This window comes from Rutilus rutilus, assembly GCF_951802725.1.
Source record: "Rutilus rutilus genome assembly, chromosome: 18".
In the NCBI taxonomy this organism is placed as follows: domain Eukaryota; kingdom Metazoa; phylum Chordata; class Actinopteri; order Cypriniformes; family Leuciscidae; genus Rutilus; species Rutilus rutilus.
The window spans coordinates 17527758-17543331 of record NC_140231.1 but is presented as its reverse complement, the minus strand read 5'-3'; the positions used below and the strand labels follow the sequence as shown (position 1 = coordinate 17543331).

At 38.2% G+C, this 15574-nt stretch overlaps 1 protein-coding gene across 1 annotated transcript; it reads right to left on the bottom strand.

The window, feature by feature from the left end:
• Nucleotides 1-7030: 7030 nt before the first annotated feature.
• On the bottom strand, nucleotides 7031-15442 carry LOC311277805 (CAAX prenyl protease 2). Its single transcript, XM_084388231.1, is given in 10 exon segments — nucleotides 7031-9423; nucleotides 9425-9476; nucleotides 9547-9628; nucleotides 13310-13451; nucleotides 13453-13474; nucleotides 13623-13701; nucleotides 14208-14282; nucleotides 14448-14550; nucleotides 14665-14692; nucleotides 14695-15442. Coding segments are annotated over 10 exon segments (825 nt in total). The 5' UTR covers nucleotides 14786-15442; the 3' UTR covers nucleotides 7031-9272.
• Between the last annotated feature and the right edge of the window lie 132 nt (nucleotides 15443-15574).

Sequence of the window (15574 nt, the reverse complement as noted above, 5' to 3'; positions counted from 1 at the left end):
AACACATCTGCCTGCATTTCCACATTAAATGTTGAGATTTGCATCTTTGCCTGTGCAAGATAAGGCTTCTTGAATGGAGATCAGAAAGACTGGATGCTTAAAGCACCACAACTGCTCGTGTGTTTCATAGCTTGAAACATTTCTATGACAAGCACATTAAAACTGATTCAGCTGAACTATTTTTTCCACCACATTGAGAAACGACTGTCAGTAAAACAGACTGAATGTATTGCCAAATTCACTTCATTTCAGCAGTCAAAAATGTACAGCTTGAAGTTCAAACGGTCAATTTAGAACCTTTTTGTATTTACAGTTTTGTTTGTAGAATATGATAGTAATCTTTATGCACCATAAGCTGGCTAAAACTATATTAAAGTGATAACTAATGATGATTACAGCCAATTCAGTGTGTGCACAGCTTTTTCAGACAGACATGGTCAGTCATAAAAGGAAACACTTGTATCAGATTGGCCCTCTCCCCTGACTGCATCCACCATTTGGGAACCACTGCATTTTACCAGGCTATGTTTTTATGGTTCATTAAAAAAAAAAAAAAAAAAACAGTAGGCTAATTCAAAATCTAGCCACAGCTGTGGAAGCCTTGTTATCCAAATGCGGAAGGGTCGGAGATCGTCATCATAAACCCCACAACAATGAATGAACACAGCACGAACTGTGATGATTCGCGAAGAAATGACTCTTGTGAACTGGTTCACGAAACAGCCTCGAACTCACCTCAGTCAGGCTATAGGCCTACGTCCGATTTTAAATGAACCGGGAAGTGTTACTGTGATGGCATACATTAGGTTCTTGAGACATCAGTCTTTTTAAACTTGCGTACATATGATACGCAGTTTCGCGTGCATATACGCACTTTATGGCGTGTAATACGCACGCACTCCTCACCCCTAATCCTACCCAAGGGGTTTACAGTGCGTATCATTTGAACGCAAAAATTCTTTTTAGTGTATAAATGATACGAGAAATATCATTCGTGCTATAGATACGCACTTTCATGAGATCGTGTTGAAAAAATCGTATGAAACGTATTTTACAGCATCGAATTGGAACAAATAAAAAAAAAAAAAAAAAACCTAATTTAGCTTATATATTGTTTTTTGTTTCTAAAAATTGTAGGCCGTACTACTCAGTCAACAGCTACAGTGTTTAACCTATTAAAGGCAACATTCCACATCCCACTGTCAAAGCTTCCATATGACTAACAAAGGATGTTGTTTGTATGTTTTCCCCCAGCAAAGCATGAAGGACCCTGCCCGATGTATACACACAAAATTGATGGTCCCTAAGGGAATATCCTGGTGAGGAATGCTAGGAAATGGGAGTTAGTAATTTTGGAAGGGGGGTTCTTTTAACATCCTGTCTCCCATTTTCTCAACACCCTAGGTTGAGAGATCAGAAAACCACTAGAGATGTCTGCACTAGTAGATTTGATTTAGTAGGAATCTCTGCTAGCCTCTCTAGCCATTGATGACCTTTAGCTCATGAGGTCTTCACATATAAACAGGAAAATACTGCTACATTGATTCTTGGGTGGTTTGGGATGTGCTCTTTCTGTGTTTTTTCGATTCAAATGGGTCGTTTGGGCTGTTTTAAAGGGTTTGCAGGAATATACAACGCGTGTCGTTTGGTGGAGAGGAGTTTGGAAAAACTGGAAGCTTATGGGCTGTTATGTAATTCTTTTCTAATTCAGTACACAGACCGAGCCTATATTTCATTCTGTCATCAGTTGTTCCAAGTCAGAGGTTGTAACCAACGTCGAAGCGCTACGTATACACTTTTCCTTTATTAGTTCAAAATGAATCATCAGAGTTAATTATTTGATGAAATATCAATAAAACACACATCTGTGACCTATACTGTGGAGAATAAACCAATAACTCTTCTTTCTTCACTACTTTATCCATGATAAGCTTCTCATTTTTCCATATTAGATCAGATTCTTGTGAGCAAACTAACTTTTACAGAACTCGAACATTTGTTTTCTTATACCATCCTTTTTTTTCTCCCCAGTTTTTATTCTTTAGACATCTAACCATTTACCTTGGCCTCCTCCATCCCTCTCTGTTTTTTCATTTGTGACTGTAGGAGGCTTTGATCTATAAAACCGTCTCACTCAGGTCTTCAAGCCAGGTATGAAAGTCTGCAATGACTTCTAGTTTCTTTATTACCTCAGCCCCTCTTCTAACTGATGTGCACAGCATATGCTGGCCCCGTTACGACTGATCTAGTTAGCATCTGTTCATTCTCTCTGTAGATTTGCTTACTTAGACTGAGAAACCTTCACATTCCGCTCAGCTTTCTTCCCTGCTGTGGTCGAGGTCTTTGTTGTAGAGTCTTCAGCAGTGATGCTTTATGAAAAGAATCGAATCACAGACGTCTCTCTGAATAACGCAACCTGACTATGGTCTAGACAACCCAAAATAGTTTGTAAAGGCCAAGATATGAAGAAAAACTCAAGTGTTTGGTGTCTGCTGGTAGTCTATGATCTTAAAGTCCTCAAAATATCTCATTGGTCCCCTCGGGATAAAAGTGCTTGGCAGGCTTAGTGTCTGGTTACATTGCTAACAGAAGTATCACTATGTTGAGATCACATGTTTCTTCTGCTACTGCAAGGCTCTAAGCAGACTCCTTTTGGAACCCTCTAATGTTTGAAAAATTCTTGATTCACTGCCATCGAACGCAGTCCCTTAGTATTTAGCAGAAGCTTAACTAATGTTATTTTTTTTCCCTCATACCTATTATGCAATAACATATCTGTCTACACACAATTGGACCATACAGGGAGCAGTAAAGGACACCAGGTGAGGTGTAAGGGTTAATGAAAACGATCTGGAAACCCCCGGTGGGACTGTGAGTGGTATAGATTAGGGTTTCCAGCTTTTTACATCAGGCAGACACTTTTATTCAAAGCAACATTGTTTTAATTTTATTAGTTCATGCATTCCCTGGGAATTGAACCCATGACCTTAGTGTTGATAGTAGCACACTCTAATATTTAAACACTTTTTCATGCTAGGTCCTATATAGAGAGGTATAATAAATCTTGAGCCTCACCATGAATGGTTTAGAACACATTTGGTAGAAGAATATATATATATATATATATATATATACCGTTATATTAACTTTCCTTGTCATATTATAACATTGGATAAACTTACTCACTAATGCATTTCATTGCATATAATGTATATAGAAAGGTATATAAACGAGGACAGAACAACGACATGACTGTGCGTACAGAAAAAAAAGTCTATATTTCTGCTTTCTTGATGGCAAGGCAAGTAAGAGCAGCTCTATATTCAAGTGCCTAATAATGCATTGGCCTTGCAGTTCAGGAAGCAAGCAATACTTTTATTCAGAAGCCAATCTGACAGATTCTATGAGTTATTTAAGTGAAGCATTAATTTGAAGATTTTAAACCTGAGTTCCGGAGTCCCTGATCGATTCAATAAATATCCAATAAGAGATAATAATAAGAGATTACAGCTGTCTCACTAGGTGCGTTTAGCATTGTATTCCGATTGAAATATAAAGTGTCCATGTAAATGTGTCTACTGTATGTGTATTTTTGTGTGCTGCTGCATGTGAGTAACGCCTCCTCTAAAATCAAGAAACACTGCCGCGATCTGCAACACATTTGTGGTGAGTCATGTCAGAAAAATGTAAATTCAAATTATGGCCATCAACAAACTCATCATGAAACAAACTGGTTCACAGACAACAAGGCTCAAACATAATCCCAAGCATTGTTTTGTCTCAAGATGCAGACCAGTAATGGTTTTTTTTCTAAGGCACGTTTATAAAAGATAATCTAAGCCCTGTCTGCAAACACTTTGCGCGACCTACCAGAGCATCACGAGTCACATCCCACTGTTTGAAAACTGATGATAGGCTATGTCATTCTTAAACAGTTGGCCGTGAGATGTCAAAAAGGGATAAAAGAACATAAAATCTGCTTTGTTATGGCCTTTAGCTCCTTTACCTAACACATACAGTACCTTAGACACACGTTACCTTGAAGCAGAACGTGTCATCCAATGATAATGAGCTTTATAAAAACAAGGTGTTGAGTTCATGTGTGTACAGATTTAATAGGTTCCATCGTTTATTTATTGACTCGAAGCGGCAAGGCCCAACAGCGGCCTCTGAGCAGGAGGCAGCAGCCACTCATCATTCATTAGACATCCTGAAACTATTAGTCAAAACCACATGGTAAACGAATTCAGCAGAATGTATTCCCAAGGATATTTCACCTTGAGAAAAGGCGACTCAATTACCATTAAAGTTTTCCATCTCACCGGGCTAGCCCGTTTCTGTTAAGGAGATATTTGCAAGGGCTCGGACCATTCTAAGCTGTCTCCAACTCATTCTTGAATTACTCCCAACCCTTTAAAAAGAACAACGGTGCAGTCACATGTCTACAGGAGACAATGCACAGACTCCTTTGTTGTTTTATTCAGCCTGTTTAACATTGTGAAGCGGATGGTTTGAAGACAAAGCCACATCTTAGGGAACATTTAATAAGTTCCAGTTATCCATGTTTCAAAACATGGAGAAAAATGACAGGGTAAACTTGAGCAACATTTGTTTCCTTGCACCACACATGTATTATCAAATGTATGGTCTGTGTTAAACATAATATGTAAAGCCATGAATGGAATGTTGTGGGTTTTGTGGAATTCAACGTAACATGATACGGAAAGGCATAGATAGCAAGCTCAGAAAGTCTTTGCTTTTTCCATTTAAAACAGGACTTTAAAAATTTACTTTGGCTCTTTGATAAAACAAAACAAAAAAATGTAGTTGAGGCAGAACAGACGAAAACTATCAAGATCTGTGTTAGTTTGTGGCAAAAATAGTTTTAACATCACAATAACATCTAATGCTCAAAGACAGGAAATCTGGCCATCTTGTAATTACACCGAAAATGCCCTTTGTTGTCTTTGAAGAGAAAAAAAGTATCTTTTAAATCGCATTAAATTCCCTCGTGTCCACTTATCTGTTTGCTTGTACATTGAGAAAATGGGAAATCACGGAACGACGCTAAAACACTAAGTAGTGCTCTTATCATACAGCACACTGTATAGCTGTGAAAATCTGCTGTATGCACGGCCATCAGTGGAAAGTATAGGTAATGTTGGCTTTCTAAACGGGATGATCAGATCCCTTAATGAAGATTCCAGGGCTATCAATGTCTTTCTAACTCTTCACCTTGATAATAAACGCAACAGACTGTCAGACGTAGCCAGGCAGACACCTGCTTATGAGGGAGAAGGGGGCAAGAAGATTTTGAGCAGTGTGAAGTGGAAAATGAATTAAAAGATGATCAGATATTCCATATTTCGCCAGCTAAATTGCTACAAAAGAGACCAATAAAGAGGAAAAGGTCTGGAATAGGAGGAGAGAGAGTCATGATGTCAAAACTCTCATTATTTCCATGATCTCTGGCTGTCTAGCTGGAGGCAACCCACTGACCTCAAACAGACTCCAATAATCCTCTTTTTCAATCATTAAAACAATATGTTCTTCCAATGGAAGTTTCTTAATATGCTTAACACTACTGCCGTTCTTATGCTGCATGTAATTGAGCTTCAGTTCAGAACAGTCAGTCATTTTTTCTTCATCTGTGTTGGTGGATACTTGTTTCTGCTCGTGGTTATTAGAAAAACAGAACATCTTCCACAAAAAATGGCAAATAAATCACAGTTGCACAAAATAAATCGATACTTGGTTTCAGAATACACCAACTAACACTATATTTCACCAGCACTGATGGTTTTGTCATTGACACTGCCAGTGGAAAACCATATATTCGCATGAGGCCAATGAAACACATATGTGAATATATAACGGGAGAATGGTGAACACATTAACAATCGGCATGGATTCCAGGAGGCAAGATATCCTGGGAATGCTTCAAAGTTTCAGAACACAATGGCTGCCCTCGGAATTGCATTAGGCCCCTGACCGCAAAAAGTCAGCCGGTGCTCCTGAGGGTGACAGTTAATTCATCATGGAAAATCCTAGAGTCGGAAAATCTGGATTTCTTGTAAAGCTTTAGAGCCGCTGCCTGATTTCATTTTATGAATATTTGCAACGATACAAAACATATACGCAAACTCTCTTGGCTACTGAATGCCTTCAGTCCTTCACACCTGAGGGTCAATGTAGATGAAGCAAAGGGCAACAGTTTTGTTTGGAGAACGGTAATAAACCTCAGACAGCCCTGCTGCGTCCCACTGCGCCTATCTGGTTACAGCTCCCAGATACGCTGCGTTTGGGTTTCCACCAGGCCTCAGGAGGACCCTGGAATTAAAGTTTCCTGGAGCCTCAGTCTACCTCAGCCGAATCTGAACTATTCGGAACACTCAGAGGAGAAAAAAGGGCTCAGGTTTTTCATCCTCAACGTCGCTGTGCTGACACGTACTCTAAAGTTTCAGATACAAAATCTGTGTGTGGTTTTCTTTTTGTGGAAATCCTTTTTGTTGAACATCAAATGTTGTGTTGTATTGATTGGCAATCATTATTGGAAGACTGACAGCTGCTGATGCCCACCATATGGTTTGAAATCTCATACAGTCAAAACCCAACATTCCACAGAAATGTGTATTTGGGCAGGAGCTGCCGTTTGGAAGATTTCTTTTCACTGTGACCTGAGAAGTTATATGGCAACAAACACAGGAGATATTATTTTTGTATGTGCAGGAAATGTTTTGCACTAGTACATTTTTGGAGGGTGTCAAATCATTGAAGATCCCAATCAAACAAAAGAAGATAGATCCAAAATACACAGAAGTGCTTGTTAGAAGGAAGATGCACAATTCTGATTATAGGTCCAAACCCCAAGGTTATTTTGAAAGGCTAGTGCATAAATGAGAAGCACTCACAAGAAAGAACTGTACGGGACTTCCAGGTATTTTCAGCTCTTTGAGTCTGTTTGTTTAGTTATCTACACGTCTCTAAGGGGATGTTCTTCATACACTGGTCATCATCACCATAACTAAACTATGAAAATAGAAACAGAGTAAGCAAACCATAAAAGTGCACTCAAGACAACATTGATGATTTATAAGTTATATTGGGCTGCGTTTATATGATAAAAATACAGTAAAAACAGTAATATTCTGAAATATGATTGCAATTTACAATAACTTTTAGAATGTAATTTATCAGGGTTGTCATTTTGAAATAAAATAAGAACTAAAACTAATACAAATTGTTTCATGAATTGAAATAAAGCTGAAATAAAATAAAATGTAAATATTAGATGAAAAAGCAACTTGCCTTGGCAACTAACTGAAATAAAGTAAGTTTAAGATACGAAACATGAAATCTAAAACTAAAAATAGTAATAAATTAAAGAAAAAAAATGTAAATACAAAAAAATAACACATGACAAAAGCACATAGCAAAATGAATTAATATATTAAACTTAAAATGACATTAATAAGAAAACATATAAATATAAAATATAAAAATAAACCCAATAAAAATATTCATAACTCTCTGTTGGTAACCCTCGCTGTCCATTGCATCCTTAAGAGCCTTCTCCAATACCACAACCCAAAGGCGTCAATCCTTCTTCGATCGTTTTTTTTTTTTTTCATAGTCCAGCTTTCACATCCATATGTTGATATAGGAAACACAATTGCTTGGACTACGCATTTGGTTGAGAGGTTGATGTCTTTGCTCCTCAAGATTTGGTTCATGCTCAGCATTGCATTATGTCCGAATGAAATTTGTCGCCTTATTTCAGGTGTGCAGTCGCCGGTTTGGTCAATCATAGATCCCAAGAAGCAGAAGTCCTTAACGCATTAAATTTCTTCTCCATTGATGGTTACTTTAATTGCTCCTGTTCCGGTTGTAAAATTGTTGTCAAATGTTGTCTTTTTGATGTTCAGTTGGAGTCCCATCTTTTCACTTTCCTTTTGAATTTGTATTATAAGGTGGTTCATCTACGGTTTTTCTGCTAATAAAGTTGTAACATCAATGGAGATTATAGATATTTCTGCCACCAACCTTCACACCTATTTCGGATTCTTCCAGACCTAATTTCCTCATGATCGTTTCAGCATAAAGATTAAAGAGAAATGGGGAGAGAATACAGCCTTGTCTCACACCTTTTCAATTTTGAACCATTTTGTATCACCATACCGACTCAGTTCTTGAAGTACCTTCCATAACTTCTCATGTTCAACACAATCAAAAGCCTTGCTATAGACAATTAAGCACATGTAGACGCCTTTCTGATATTCATTACATTTTTCAATGATCCACCGCAGATTTGCTACGTGGTCACGTGTGCCACGACCTCAGTGAAACCCAGTCTGCGTTGTTCTGTTTCTATGATTGGGTGTAGGCGCTGCTGTATCATCAAGGATTTTGCTTGTGTGAGAAATCAAGGCTATGAACGGTAGTTGCAACAGTTCCTTGCATCGCCTTTCTGTAGTACTGGTATGAAAACCGATCTTTTCCAATCTTTTGGCCAGTTCCTGGATTCCCAGATCTTTTGGCAAATTGCTTTGATGGCCGCAGGTGAAATAGGACTCAACAATTCTGCTGGGATACAGTCAAAACCAGGAGCCTTGTTCTTTATTAATTGCTGCATCGCCCATATAACTTCTTCATTTAAAATTGCTAGTTCTATTTCCACTGGGTCATTGTTAGGTTGTTCTCTATTGCTAGTGCTTACATAAAGCTCTCTAATGACTTTAATGTCTTGCTGGTCAGTCAAGAATCGTCCATACTTGTCTGTTATCATTCCTTTACGGGCTTGAAAGAGAGTTCGAATTTCCTGACCTGTGTAAAGAGATCCCTGGAGTGACACCTTCGACAACCCTCATCCAATTGTATGCAACTTTGCTTCCAGTGTGACTCTTTGTTCCTTACTCTTTGCTCTTCTAGTACTATATACACATCAGCATCTGGGTTTAATTTTACAACATGACAGCTGATAACTGCACTTGAATTGAATGAAAGATAAATTAAAAAATAAAACATTCGAAAGAGCCACTGCTACACTCCAGTTTGAAAACTATTACCACAAAAACGCAAAGAAATGAAACATGACAGTCATTAACTTAGCATCTAGGCTGATGAATGTGTGGAATATGTTGAGTCTTTTGCATGAAAGCAATATGCTTCATTTACTGTCTTTCATGCTCTCAGGAAGGGATCTCTTGCCCCAGTCATGTCTTTTTAAGACTTTCAGGTAGCCTACATTTCCACCCAGGCACCATTAAGATGTGTCATGTGCAGTCAGAGCGAGGTGTAAGCAGTAGACTGCAAATGGGGGTCGTCATGCCATAGAAAGCAAGATCTGTGAAGGGGAAGAGGAGGATGAGGATGAGGTGAGACACAAACCAGATGACACTGTATTTATACATATCACGGATACTCGCCTGTTCTGATGAATATGAAGGCAAAAATGGAGGTATAAGTGAACTGGAAAGTTGAAAAGATAACATGTCATGAATTGTTAGATGAGACAACATCAAATGTTAGGCATTTAAAAGCATTTACCTGCACAAATTAGGATCTCAAAAACAGTGTCTTGTCCAAAGCGAAGCTGTTCAATGTCAGTGATATGATGGAAATGGGTTATGTGGGACAGAAAAAACACAGGAAAGTCAGAACATATAATGGAAAATGTAAACTCCACATTCCCTGTCATGCTGAGTTTTTAATCATAATCACACCCTGTTCGTTCATTGGCCAGAGGAGAACTGGCTCCCCGACTGAGGTTTCTCCTAAATTTCTTTTCTCCATTCTGTCACCTGAGTTTGGGTTCCTTGTCAGTGTCGCCTCTGACTTGCTCAGTTGGCGACAATTAATATTCAGCAATAGTACTGATTTGACCGCACTGACACTATTGGATGAGAACTCAACTTAGCTGGAATTATATAGCTGAATTAAACTCATTTCATAATTGATGTACTTTACACTGTTACTGAACTGAAAGGAATCAACACTGAACTGATTTCAACTGAATAATTCCTGTTTAGTAGGGCTGCACGATTTGGGGAAAATGTCATATTGCGATTATTGAGGTCAGTATTGCCATTGTGATATAATAAACAAATGGTTTCAACTTGCTTGGTTCTCAAGGAAAATGTACACACAGATCTGTGATTATGATAATACAGGATGTGTATTGTGATTGTCAAAACATTTGGTAACTAAACAGAAATTTGTTAAGTTTAGTAACAACATGTTACAATGTTTACATCATGGTACAATGACTGGTTACTGTTTTTATTATTGCTTGACACAAATTTCACAATTTCAATTCAAATCTTGTGATTTGATTCCGATCTTGATTCAATATCGATTCATTTGGATAAATATTAGCTACAGTAGATACATGTTAAGAAAAAAATATCTCACCTAATGCTGTAAACATACACCCTGTCAGCTGGTATTTTTATTAAAGGTTAAAAATAACAACTCAAATGAAATATAATGTGGTTTTTACTAGGCTATAATAGCAAAGTTACAATATATATAATTTGTCAACTAACGTGCTATCAAATGGCTTTCCTGAGGTAAATGTAACATTATTGTTCTCCAGCTGTTTTATTGACCTCTTTTCACGGTTGAAAACCACTGATTGATGATATTATGTATGAGGCATAAACATTTCGGTAAGTTGTACTGTATCTTTCAACACACCAATTGTTCATTTGTGTTTATTTACTATTAACTAGTAAAGAGTAAGAGATGCTCGGTTCACGAGGTTATTATAGTTTTGCATTTTTAAATTAGATTTTAATATCATTTTCAAATTTCCTATAAATTTCAGTTTAGTTTTAGTTAGTTAGTTAGTTAGTTAGTTTCATTAATGGTTTTGTTAGTTTTAGATTAGTTTTTATTTTGCGAACACATTTATATTTAGTTTTTATATATTTAGTTTCAGTTTTTGTAATTATAGTTAAGCAGAGTTAACAGAAGCTGAAGCTGTCCTAAACTAGTCTGCGAGCAAGCGAGAAAGGGCGAATATTCCGTCTACTCGCTCTCCATGCGCTCAAGCTCATAATCGTCACCCCAAGCATCCATCTTGTGCGACGGCTCTGCAACCGCAGAAATGGAGAGGCGAGGGTATGACGCAAGGCCTTCTTTCCTCAGAAAGCAGGTGAGTCTTGATGCTTGCAACCGCAGAAATGGAGAGGTGAGGGTATGACGCAAGGCCTTCTTTCCACAGAAAGCAGGTGAGTCTTGAGCGCAAAACTTTCAAACACATGCTATCACAGTGACGACAGTCAGATAGGCCGTTAAGCGCCGCCTGGGCATGTTTAAGACCCAGACATTGCACGCACCTGTCATGAGTGTATCCTCCTGCGATGAACCTGTCACGCGGGTCGATGCATTTCTTGAAGCTCATTGTGTCCGCTTGAGAGGAGTGGTAAAACTGCTCTGAATTATAGCAAAGAACACGACAAACACGCTTTCCTACAGGCAACAGAAAATCCGCTTCCTGAAGGAATAAAATCTGAGGAAATAGCGTGCAGCACACTAATATGAAGCATACATGACGTATTCTTAGAGTGGTGCTAAGCACTATTGGCCAGTCAAATTGGCGTGATGGTATAAGGGCTTCAGACATTCGTCCACACCAAAGGTGTTCCCATAGTGTTGAGAGACCTATGAAAGGGAACAGCTCTCAGAGAGAATAGGTTGTCATGTCCACACATGCATTTATTTATTTCATAAAATCACAGCATTTCATAATCGCATAGGCTTGACATCGCGATTGCGATATGATTAATCATGCAGCAGTACTGTTTAGTAATGTCTTTTTAGAGCTGCTTTAAAGCAGAGTTGAATTCTGTTTGCATCATTGAATCTTATTTTCCTGTTTATCACTGTAAAGATACACTCACCTAAAGGATTATTAGGAACACCTGTTCAATTTCTCATTAATGCAATTATCTAATCAACCAATCACATGGCAGTTGCTTCAATGTATTTAGGGGTGTGGTCCTGGTCAAGACAATCTCCTGAACTCCAAACTGAATGTCAGAATGGGAAAGAAAGGTGATTTAAGCAATTTTGAGCGTGGCATGGTTGTTGGTGCCAGACGGGCCGGTCTGAGTATTTCACAATCTGCTCAGTTACTGGGATTTTCACGCACAACCATTTCTAGGGTTTACAAAGAATGGTGTGAAAAGGGAAAAACATCCAGTATGCGGCAGTCCTGTGGGCGAAAATGCCTTGTTGATGCTAGAGATCAGAGGAGAATGGGCCGACTGATTCAAGCTGATAGAAGAGCAACTTTGACTGAAATAACCACTCGTTACAACCGAGGTATGCAGCAAAGCATTTGTGAAGCCACAACACGCACAACCTTGAGGCGGATGGGCTACAACAGCAGAAGACCCCACCGGGTACCACTCATCTCCACTACAAATAGGAAAAAGAGGCTACAATTTGCACGAGCTCACCAAAATTGGACAGTTGAAGACTGGAAAAATGTTGCCTGGTCTGATGAGTCTCGATTTCTGTTGAGACATTCAGATGGTAGAGTCAGAATTTGGCGTAAACAGAATGAGAACATGGATCCATCATGCCTTGTTACCACTGTGCAGTGGTGGTGGTGGTGTAATGGTGTGGGGGATGTTTTCTTGGCACACTTTAGGCCCCTTAGTGCCAATTGGGCATCGTTTAAATGCCACGGCCTACCTGAGCATTGTTTCTGACCATGTCCATCCCTTTATGACCACCATGTACCCATCCTCTGATGGCTACTTCCAGCAGGATAATGCACCATGTCACAAAGCTCGAATCATTTCAAATTGGTTTCTTGAACATGACAATGAGTTCACTGTACTAAAATGGCCCCCACAGTCACCAGATCTCAACCCAATAGAGCATCTTTGGGATGTGGTGGAACGGGAGCTTCGTGCCCTGGATGTGCATCCCACAAATCTCCATCAACTGCAAGATGCTATCCTATCAATATGGGCCAACATTTCTAAAGAATGCTTTCAGCACCTTGTTGAATCAATGCCACATAGAATTAAGGCAGTTCTGAAGGCGAAAGGGGGTCAAACACAGTATTAGTATGGTGTTCCTAATAATCCTTTAGGTGAGTGTACTTTGACACCATCTATTGTATAAAGTGCTATATATAGGTGACGACTTGATTAAACATTTCTGATCAGTTATACAATACCTTTTAAAAGCATACACACAAGCAAGCCTACATTCACTGCTTGTTATTAGAGCTCGACATCGCCACCTGCTGGAATATTTCTACATTATTGTCTTGCTATTTTAACTTGCCCACACCGAAGAAGAGAGGACTGATGAAGATGGCAGCAGTGGGACCGATGCATTGCACCAACATGGTAATCATACACGCTCGAAAAACTAACTTCTCTGTTAATGGAGCCACCACCTGGTTCCTAAGCCATTGTAAATCTCTCACACTTGCTCCAAGACCGAGAATCTGCTCGTGAGCAAATATTCATGATTTATGAGAGATTTTCTTTTTACATGTATTATATATATATATTCGTTTATTATATTTATTTTTCATTCAAATGTTTTAATTAAAACATTCTAATTATTCTATATTCTAAATATATATTCATACTCACTCAAGGCTGTTTCAACATCATGAAAAAGTCCTCTTGGGCTCTCAATTGCCAATTGGGTCAGAGGTCCAAGGAAAAGCACCTGTGTTCAAAATAAAATAAATACAAAAATAAAAACAGAAAAGTGATGCATTATGGTTCTCAGGAAAGGGTTCCCATGCTGCTGTGTTTGAATGAATGCTTGCTTAAGTGTACAATGGTGGCAATATTGTTTTATTGTTATTATTATTATTGGGTAACTACTAAAAGGTAAACCTTTGGTTTAGTAACACTTAACGGGTATTTTTTGCAACACCCTTAAGTTTAAGGGAAACCTAAAGGCGTTCTTAAGGGAAAATAAGCACTTAAGGTGCTTTATGCAACCGGGCACCGGTTTGTAACTATCAGGTTACCAGTTATTGTACGTTTATGGGTCATTGACAAATATAGCTTCAAAAAGGTTTGACTTGATGTCTATATTTTTGTGTCCAACTGCAGTATTTCCTTTTTTAAATAATTTGATAAATTCATGACATATATCACTTAGTAATATGTGTGTGTGGGGGGAAGAGGGACAACTAAAGAGAAGACAGCAATAACATACTAGGCTAAAGTGAGTGTCAGCGGCAGCAGAGTGGCAGGCACAAAACCCTCGAGACGAATGGCCCACAATGGTGGACTTGGCTGTAACAAGTCCAAACATACTACATCATATTAAATATAAATTAAAGGTTTTACTTAATTTAATTAACTTACATTTATAAATAAAAAAGAATACTCTTAACACTTGAGAAAGTACCTGAATATTGAATTATGCATAGATCTCTCTGGCATACAGCTCACACTCGCCCTGACTTTCATGTAATGAGTCCATGCCAGTAAAACCAGTGGTGAAACAGCTGACACACACAAAACACTGGTGAAACGCCTTTTTATTGTGTTTGGATGATCCCTAAAGAATGTACAGAGAATATGACATAACTGAAACATTTTAAACTGCAACTGAACTGTTCTTCAATTAGAGAAATAATAGCCCAGTGCTTTGCACATACAGCTTTATCACTACCTGGGTAAGCTGCCCCTCCATGCATACTCCCAACATACAAACAGACAAGCAGTAAACAACACATAACAGATATCCAATACTCTCCTTCAAAAGTCTCTGAGTGGGTTTTGATTGATAACATCGTCCGTTATTCCAAAGAAACATACTGCTGTCTGAAAAGTAGATAATGAGAACTGCTGCTTGCATAGCTAGCCTCTGTTATCAAGCTCGAGCAAAGCAGTGGAATAGCATGTTTTTTTGTCCAGTTTATGCATGTCTTCTCATGGTCAACTATAATTTAAACAACTGAATAATTAAAAATGTTTTAATAGCTGAAGTGGCTATATGCACTTTTTACTTTTTAAAATGCAATTTACCAATGTTTTGATTTGCAACTCAGACTGGTTTGGCTGTTTTTAAGAAGTTTAGAGAGTCTAACGTTTTTTTATAAATATTCCGATTTGTTTATATTAAATACATATTCAGATTACTAGTTTTACTAGATTGTGAAGAAGTTGACAGATGTTATGGTTGAACAAAAGAAGCCTCAGCCAAAGGGAATGTCAGTATTAACAATATTAACATAGACACAAACATTATTTACAAGTAATAAAAGACAGCAAAAAAAATTAAATGCAAAAATTGTTGTTAACATAAAATGTACCCGCCAAAATACTATGTGAAGCATGATATGACAAGCGTCTAAAACTGCCAATATCAACAACCTGGGGGTAAGAATAAACTTAATTGAGTTTCATTACAATAGCATGTGTCACACACTCCGATTTAATGCCGATATTTTTTTACAAGCATGCATGTGTTCATTCATTCAGTGCAGGTTTCAAGGTCGTGTGTTTAAACTCCACCGAGTCTTTTGTTGTTTTTGGCTACCGGACTTTTATTTTGAAGGCCAATCTCGTGAGCTTCCCTA